The 8,428-nt window shown below is 61.2% G+C and overlaps 1 protein-coding gene across 1 annotated transcript in view; it reads right to left on the bottom strand.

The window, feature by feature from the left end:
- MGLL (monoglyceride lipase) overlaps window positions 1-8,428 on the bottom strand; it is a 108,246-nt gene that overhangs the window by 23,316 nt on the left and 76,502 nt on the right. Inside the window, exons 4-5 of the mRNA XM_062200095.1 lie at window positions 7,595-7,731; window positions 5,919-6,029 (exon numbers count right to left, since the gene is read on the bottom strand). Coding sequence (XP_062056079.1) covers window positions 5,919-6,029; window positions 7,595-7,731 — 248 coding nt within the window. The remainder of the gene's footprint in view (window positions 1-5,918; window positions 6,030-7,594; window positions 7,732-8,428) is intronic.

Below are 8,428 nucleotides of genomic sequence, written 5' to 3'. Positions count from 1 at the left end.
AGGGAGGCCACCTTGAGAACAGTAAGGCTGCAGGGCGTAGATGGCTGCCGAGGCCCTGGGTGTGAGTGTGTGGGGAGGCAGGGGGAGAGGCCCAGACAGACAAGCCAACACAGCGCAGGCACAGGCAGATGGACCCACCAAGGCGACATCTAGACCCACGGCCCCGAGTTATCAGGAAGCCTGTCTTGTGCTGCTCTCTACGGCCAGAGTCTACGGCTTCCCTGCTCCCAGTGTGGTCCTGAGACCAGTAGCCCCTGCAACGCTGGGCTCACAGGTCAGGATCTGCACTTTCTCAAGACCCCAACTGGCAGCTGGGTGGCCAAGCCCAGGGTGGGTCCCAGCATCTGTGTCTCTTTAAGAGCTCCCTCGGTGCCTGCAGCGTGCAGCCAGAGCACAAGCGGTACCGACCCACAAAGCTGGGGACGGGGCAGGTGTCTCTGCAGGCCAAGATGCCCCCTGAAGGAGCTCCCGCGACACGCTGGGACAGCCCTGACCTCCAGCTCTCTCTAACCCTGCACAGCCAGTTCCAGGCCTTTTTTTCCAACAGGACTCCATTGGGTCAAGGCAGATCTTTTGATGATAATGACCTCATAGCTCAAAAAAAAACAAACAAACAAACAAACAAACAAACAAGGCCGGTGCCGTGGCTCAACAGGCTAATCCTCCGCCTAGCGGCGCCGGCACACGGGGTTCTAGTCCCGGTCGGGGCACCGGATTCTGTCCTGGTTGCCCCTCTTCCAGGCCAGCTCTCTGCTGTGGCCCAGGAGTGCAGTGCAGGATGGCCCAGGTGCTTGGGCCCTGCACCCCATGGGAGACCAGGATAAGCACCTGGCTCCTGGCTTCGGATCAGCGCGGTGCGCTGGCCGCGGTGGCCATTGGAGGGTGAACCAATGGCAAAGGAGGACCTTTCTCTCTGTCTCTCTCTCACTGTCCACTCTGCCTGTCAAAAAAAAAAAAAATCCCCCCCCCCAAAACAAACAAACAGGTGCTTGCTTAGCTTCTTTCCCCACAAACACGCCATGGAAGGGAGGAGAGCAATCCCGGGGCAGGATGCTGGGAGCCAGTGATGCACAGACTCTCACTCCCCGCTGTCTTTAAGGTTTGTCAGTTTCAGGAGGCTGACGGCTCACACCGGGGGCCAGGGTCCCGGGGGAGGAGGAAGACCTAAGCAGAGGAAGGAGCTGATGGTAGTCGCAGGGAGACTGCAGGGTTGAGTGGGGGTCTGCTGCCACCTGGCAAGGAAGCGCTAGGAAGCAAAGGGTCTCGGCAGAGCCCACACCCGAGCAGGCCAGCGTTGACATAGTCGACCAGCCGGCTGCTGCTCCCTGGGCTCACAGCGGCGCTCTGCACCATAGCCAGGAAGGCAGAGGACGTCTAGGGGGAGGGGAGCTGCTCACCCCTAAAGGAAGTGGGGTGCAAACCATCACTGCTCTGTCTTTTTGACCGAGACTTTCGACATCTCTGGATAATCCTGTGGGAGTCGGCAGAGGACTTGGACCTGCCTCAGGAGAGGGGAGTCCCTGGACAGGACCCCTCCGCGAAGTGGAACCTGGCTCCGCCCACCACATGGGATCTGTACGACCACAGAGCATCCAACGGCACCAACACAACCCAGATCCCCCCTGAGGGCGACTGGGAGCCAAACCCCACAGCGAGCCCCACTCCTCCCGGGAAGGGGCAGGCAACACCATGGAGAAATCAGACTGAGAGGCCGGCGGGGTGTAGACGTGGGCTCTGGTTCTGACTCGACAGTCTGGGATCCTCAGTGTCCCTGTCTGTAAACAGGGGACCATGGAACCCACCTCCGAGGACCGCTCAGAGTGCAATAGGAGACCAGCTCCCCGACCTGGCTCCGGCCCCTAGGAGAAGCCCGAGACATACCCATGGGAGAACGGAATACTGGAGCAAATCACATGCAAAACACAGACTCAGGTAAAGTGTATGTCTCCTATGGACAAGAAGAGCCGAGGCCAACACCCTTATTGATTGCAAAGGTCACCAGCTCCCTGCCTTCACGTCCAAGCCGCGGCCAGAGAGGGACTCGCCGTGGGAAAGGTCATTACCACTTTCTCCCAACGTGGGTCTAGCCAACCACCCTGTGCGCAAGGAGCTCAGGGATCCATGCTTCTGAAGGGACCAAGCAGGGAAAAGGGTCACGGGACAGGCACACCCGTGACACAGCAAAAGGGCCCTCGGGGCCAGCCCAGGCTTCCTTAGGAGGGAAAACACACCCTAAGGCAGTCGTGCACCTGACGGCCCCCTGTGCCTTCTCCAGTGACCTTCGCTGGGCGGGACCCGGCACTTGCTCCCTAGAGCTGGGCTGCAGGAGACTGGCAGGGACAATGGCTATTTCCTCCAATTCACTTTGTCCAGAAATCTGGGCCCCCAGCTCTGAGAGAGAGCTGCTGCCTGCAGGACACAGGTCAACCAACTCCCACCAGCTCCTGGCTGCAGCCAAGTGGGCCAGGGCAAGGCCAGGGCTCAGTTCCCTGCTCCTGGGTCTGAATTCCCTGGAATTGTTGTTGGGGGTTGTTAATTAGCCCACACTCCACCCAACCCCCCGCCACCCCCCACCCCAGCTGCCCTGAGACCTTCTGGATTCTCAAGACTGACAGCAGATGGGTGACAGTCAGAGGGAAGTGGCTACAGGCCAGGGAGGCTGACCCCAGGCCTGTTTCGAGGTCAAAGGTGGTGTACTAGTACCAGGCCCAGGCAGCAGGCAGGGGAGGTTTGGGGTGACAAGCCTGCAGGCAGGTTCAAGGGGGTTTCTGTGCCTTCCCTGAGGTTCCCAGGGGGAGGAGGGCCCTGGTTCCTGAAGGTTGTCCGAGGCAAGCAGCGGTGAGCAGCATTCGCCTTGGCCAGCCGGGCAGCCTCTGTCCCCGGGGCACAAGACAAACAAAGCCCGCCCCCACGGCAGGAGCTCACAGCCAGTGCGGTCTTGTGATGCCCTGGGGTTTTGCTTCTGAAGTGCTGTTGCTGCCACTTTCCCAGGGAACCACTCTCTCAGCACAGCTGACGTCCGGGGCCCCAGCCGCTGTCCTCACTGTCTCTTCTCCGGGCTAAATATATCTCAGCCTGGGGAAGATGAACGCCGGGCAGAGAACCAGATGGCAGTGGGATTTTGGAGGGTGCCAGTGACCCGGCCCTTCTCCCATCTCAGGGGTGGGGGCCGGTCCTCCTCGCCTGCCTGTCTGTTCCGAGATTCGGCATCACCCTGGGGGGTGCGGGGGCTGAACGACGGGGGGCCCTGCCCTCGGAGGGCCTTGGTGCCAGGAAGCTACATCTGAGGGCTTTCGTGAGCAGAGCCCTGGATGGGGCACCCGGAGGCCCGGAGGTGGCTCTGCTCTGTGGCTGCACACGGTGCGACGTGGGGAAGCCCCCGGACCACAGCCTGGTGTTCTCATCCAGAACACAAGGAGAAGAGGCAGACTCCAGAATCTTCCAAGTCAGAGGGTCCCAAGAGCAAACCTCACCTGCCCTTCCTGAGCCAGAACCCAGCCTTGCAGGGGGACCCTGGTGAGGCCCCGATGAGCAAGGGCTGTCACGAGGGGCCGCTAGAGACAAGACTCGCAGAGACAAAGCAACACCACCCAAAGGGCCACAGCCAACAAGTGACATTGCCAACGCGCACAGCAGGCGCTGCCACGGGGTGCCGAGGCAGCACAAGCGGGACAGGTGCTGTGGCCGATGGCAGCCCCAAACCACAAACCAATTTAAAGTGGAAATTAGGGACCAGCATTGCACTGCAGCCAGTTAGGCAGCCATACTGCGTGTGTGACGCGGGCATCTCCTATCTGCGTGCCGATTTGAGTCCCGGCAGCCCTGGTTCCGATCCAGCTCTCTGCTAAGGCACCAGGGAAAGCGGCAGAAAACGCTCAAGTGTTTGGGCCCCTGCGCCCATGCGGGAGACCCGGATGGAGTTCCTGGCTCCTGGCTTCAGCCGGGCCCCAGGCTGGCTACTGTGGCCATTTGGCAAGTGAACCAGCAGACGGAAGATACGTCTTTCCCCTGCCCCTGTCACTCTGTCAAATCCATAAATCTTTCAAAAATTGTTTAATTTTTTTTGAAAGGTGGGACTCTCAGCAGGGTAGTCAGACATGCGGAAGATGTACAGAGCAGCCGAGTCTCGTGGGGCAGGGGGATCAGCGCATCCCAGACTCAGCCCAGCAAGAGTTCAGGGTGAGGAGGGGGCCACCCCGGAACCTCATCTGTCTGGGTTAACAAGAGGGGACTGCGTTCCCCAGGGACAGCCAGCCCCTGATGTGACACAGTGATCTATGAGCACGAGGTCACCCAGGGTGGCCTTGCCCAAAAGTGCTGCCTCCTCCAGCTAGCCCAGGAGCCCCAGGGGACTCTGGGAGGACCCCTGCTGGCCCCACCGTCCGGCCTAGCTGCCATCGACCCCCTACCCCAGTGCACTTAACCTGAAAAGCCCCCACGTCCCCGGCTCTTCTCTAAGGAAAAATATCCTCCGTATCAGTGTCCACTTCCCTCCACGAGGACACGCGGTAGACAGGGAGTGACAGCCCTGGCTTCGGTCCCGTCACGCCTGCAGGTCTCTCATGCTCCCTAAGCCTTGCCAACCACAGAACACCGGTCACGGGCTGGGCGTCCAGCCTGGCAGCCAAGGCAGCAGTCGCATCCCGTGTTGGGGTGCCCGGGTGCCACACCCGGCTCTGCCTCCCGACTCCAGCTTCCCAAATGCAGACCCTGGGAGGCAGCAGTGCTGGCTCAAGTCGCTGGGCCCCTGCCACCCATGCGGGACCTGGACTGAGCTCCTGGCTTTACTGCAGGCACTTGGGGAGGTAAACCAGAGGATAGGGGAGTATGCTCTCTCGCTCTGCCTTTCAAACCAATGAGCAATAAAACATAACCTACAATGTAACACACCTCCCCAAAGTATAGGCAGTGGATGTCAGAGCACCTGCGTGTCACCCACGGGGCTCCCAGATCCCCACACGGTGCCTGGCACCCACCGGGATCTCCCCTTGCCCTGTGACCCTGGCCTGGCTCACTCTGTTCTCACATGAGAAGCACGAATCCCTTGGCCTCACAGGACACAATCACAGTGATCATGGAGCCGCGCCTCCCCTTGCACAGGGAGATGACAAAGTGGCCAGTCCACACAGCACGCGCAGCACCCAGGGCCCCGGGCTGTTCCCTGACAAGCCTGGCCTGCTGACCCGCCCAGCACTGAGAGCCACACCCCTGGGAGTCAGCTCCCTGAGTTCCACTGTTTGGGTCCTGAGGATAATTGGGGGCCAAGAGGCCACTGTTTAAATGGCCCTGCTGTTGTCTGAGGCCAAGACCAAGAGGCGGGCCTGCGAGGTGACGGCTGCCCAGCTGCCCAGGCCCTGGCACCCACCCCTCACTCCCCTGGGGTTGGGGACTCCCCCCATCCTGATCTGTGCCGAGGCCTCTGTTCTCAAGGCCGACCTGGCCGGGTGGGCCTCACCACCCCACCGGGAGGAGCCCAGAGCCCCGCATCGACAGCAAGTGCTGTCATCACCGGAAAGAACAAACGGTGGATTCGCTGGGTCAGGCTGCACGCACCCAGGGAGGGGCCGAGGGAAGAGAACTCCGCCCAACAGCCAGGGGTGGCCAGGAATCTGCCCACTGCTCACCTGGTGAGCAAACGGCCAGGCTCCAACCCAGTAACCTCCCTTCCTCTGAAACCCAACCAACAAGCCGCGAGTTAACAGGAAGGCACTTTGCTCTGTGTCTTTGGGGAAGGAGACCACCAACTTCAGAGTGTACAGCATGCGGACCAGACAGCGAGGCTTGGCGTTTGTCCAGACTGCTACCCAATGGCGCCAGAAGCCCAGGGACAGACCTGGGCCCTCTGTGTCAGGCTCCGGCTCGGTGCGCCACAGCCAGGGAGCCGGCGGGGACTGCACAGGGCGGAAAGGACCTTGTACCTTGAACGTTGTTGCTGACTCTGGACTGGCGAGCACCAGAGGCGAGATCAGGACCATGCCGGAGAAGTGGGCCGGCCTCTCTGCGGCGGTCAGGATGGCGATGGCACCGCCCTGCAAGGCAGAAGGGGAAGGGTTGTTGCGGCCCAGCACCGGCCAGGGCACGCATCTCTCACACACGTGATGGAGGAAGCGCTCCCGAGCTGAGCCGCGGCTGGGCCCCACGGGGGACTCCCCTCGAACACACAGCATCTGGCCATGGATAAACCCGGTCTGCGCCCAATCTACCACATGTGTTTTTACCCCCCTGGGTTTCCCAAGAGCAAGCACTTGAAGGAGACAGAAGTAGGGGCCCCAGGCTGTGTCAGCACCACAGTCCTGCTGTGTTTCAAGCCCAAAGCTGGCAGACGCGGAATCCGGCTGCCCCGCAGGCTGGTGAGGTGACACGTGGGTGTTTGTGCTTCAGGTTTGTTTATTTATGTTGTTGGTGCGGGAGGTAAACGGATCGTAATCATAGATTTTTTTTTTTTTTGATAGGCAGAGTGGATAGTGAGAGAGAGAGAGAGAGAGACAGAGACAGAGACAGAGACAGAGAGAAAGGTCTTCCTTTGCCGTTGGTTCACCCTCCAATGGCCACCGTGGCTGGCGTGCTGCGGCCGGCGCACTGTGTTGATCCAAAGGCAGGAGCCAGGTGCTTCTCCTGGTCTCCCATGGGGTGCAGGGCCCAAGCACTGGGGCCATCCTCCACTGCACTCCCGGGCCACAGCAGAGAGCTGGCCTGGAAGAGGGGCAACCGGGACAGAATCCAGAGCCCCGACTGGGACTGGAACCCAGTGTGCCGGCGCCGTAAGGCAGAGGATTAGCCTGTTGAGCCACGGCGCCGGCCCATAATCATAGATTGTTAATACCTTTTTCCTGATTCAGTGAAGGTCTCAATAGTTGAGGGTCTAAGGAAAATACTTCGAGAATGGAGGAGGAAGCAGGGAGGCCTTGCCTGTCTCCTGTGGCTCAGAGGTCATTTAAGCTGAGCGCTGTTGCCATCTCAAGCGCTCACTGGGCCCAGGCAGCTAAGAAATGCAGGGTGGAGCCAGGCGGTGGGAAAGGGGGGCAGAAGCCACATCCGTGTGACACGTCCCCCAGACCCTCTCCTGGCCAACCTGTCCGTCCCGGGGGCCGACAGTGTGAGCACCCCCGCCTTGAAGCTGAGCCCTGGCTGATCCGGGGCTCTGATGTGTGCCAAGGCAAGCAGGATTCTGAATGATCCTGAAGGGTGGTGTCCACGGGGACCCCTGACCCCAGCTCGAGCTGCTCAACTCTGACATGAGCGCGTGGGGGGTCTGGGGCCCTTTGTGAGCCAGCCCCTCTCTGTGGCTCTTGGTGGCTTCCCTAGGGAACAGCACCAAGGGACCACAGGAATCTGGGAAAAGGATCAGCTTCCCAAAAGGCCTCTGCAGCACAGGCTGCCGCGTCCTGGCCCAGCCTGCAGCCCCGACCTGTAACGAGGGGGCAGCGCCTGGGCTCTCCCCGCAGCTGTCTCTAGGACCCCCGAGCCCGGCCTGCGGCCTACCTGCAGTCACCTGGAAACTGCAAGGGCGGAGCCTGCCAAGGGGGCGGAGTCAGCAGCTGGGGGGACAGGGCCCTACCCGCCACCAGGTGTGGCACGAGCTGGGGCTGCTTACCATGGAGTGGCCCAGGAGGAAGACGGGGATGCCGGGGTGGTCCTTCTGCACGAGGTCCACGTGCTGGAGCACGTCCCTCACGAACACGTGGAAGTCGGACACCACCATCCTCTCCCCTTGGCTCTGCCCATGGCCAACTGGAAGGGAACAGAGGAGAGAGAGGCGCACGGTTACTGCGAGGTCGCCCCGTGCCAGGCCCAGCGGCCCCCCTCCCAGTGCCGACAGCCGCTCCATCCATCTATCTGACCTCATGTGAACGTTGGGACCCCTCTCCCATCTCACGGATTAGGAAACAGTGGCCCTAAATGGTTAAGGAGCTTGCCCAAGGTCACACAGGCAGGGGCTGACGCACCATGGTGTGGACACCACAAAGCCCAGCCACCCAGGTCCCCAGGAAGCTAGAAAGTGCAGGTGCACAGCGAGCCTCAGCGTGGCTGCCGCCCCGCAGGGTGGCCCGGAGGACACCAGTGAGGCTCCGAGTTCCCCGGGGCCTGCCCAGGCGCTGGACCCTCCCAGCTGGGTTTCGGCATCAGCCTTCAGCGGGGACCCTGCTGTACGCTGTCACCTCGCTTGGCAGCAGGAGGTGAAGGTAACACGACAGAGCTGGGATAAAATCAACGCCAGCATGGTAGCCTGAAGTCTCTCCAACGGAGCAGCCGCAAAACTGGGTCACCCTCTGCTCCCGCTGGGCGTTTTATCCGTCAGTGCCGGAGCTGTGCACCTGCCCTCTGCTCTTCCCTTAGGCTGCCTCACTCTCTCCGCGGCTGGAGGTCAGCAGTCACTATAGAAACAGCTGGGGGCAGCCTGATGAGATGGTGGGGGGACTGGGGGCCC

The sequence above is a fragment of the Lepus europaeus genome, chromosome 9 (genome assembly GCF_033115175.1).
Source record: "Lepus europaeus isolate LE1 chromosome 9, mLepTim1.pri, whole genome shotgun sequence".
Taxonomy (NCBI): Eukaryota; Metazoa; Chordata; class Mammalia; order Lagomorpha; family Leporidae; genus Lepus; species Lepus europaeus.
The sequence above is the reverse complement of the archived record's forward strand: the minus strand, read 5'-3'. Positions and strand labels throughout refer to the sequence as shown.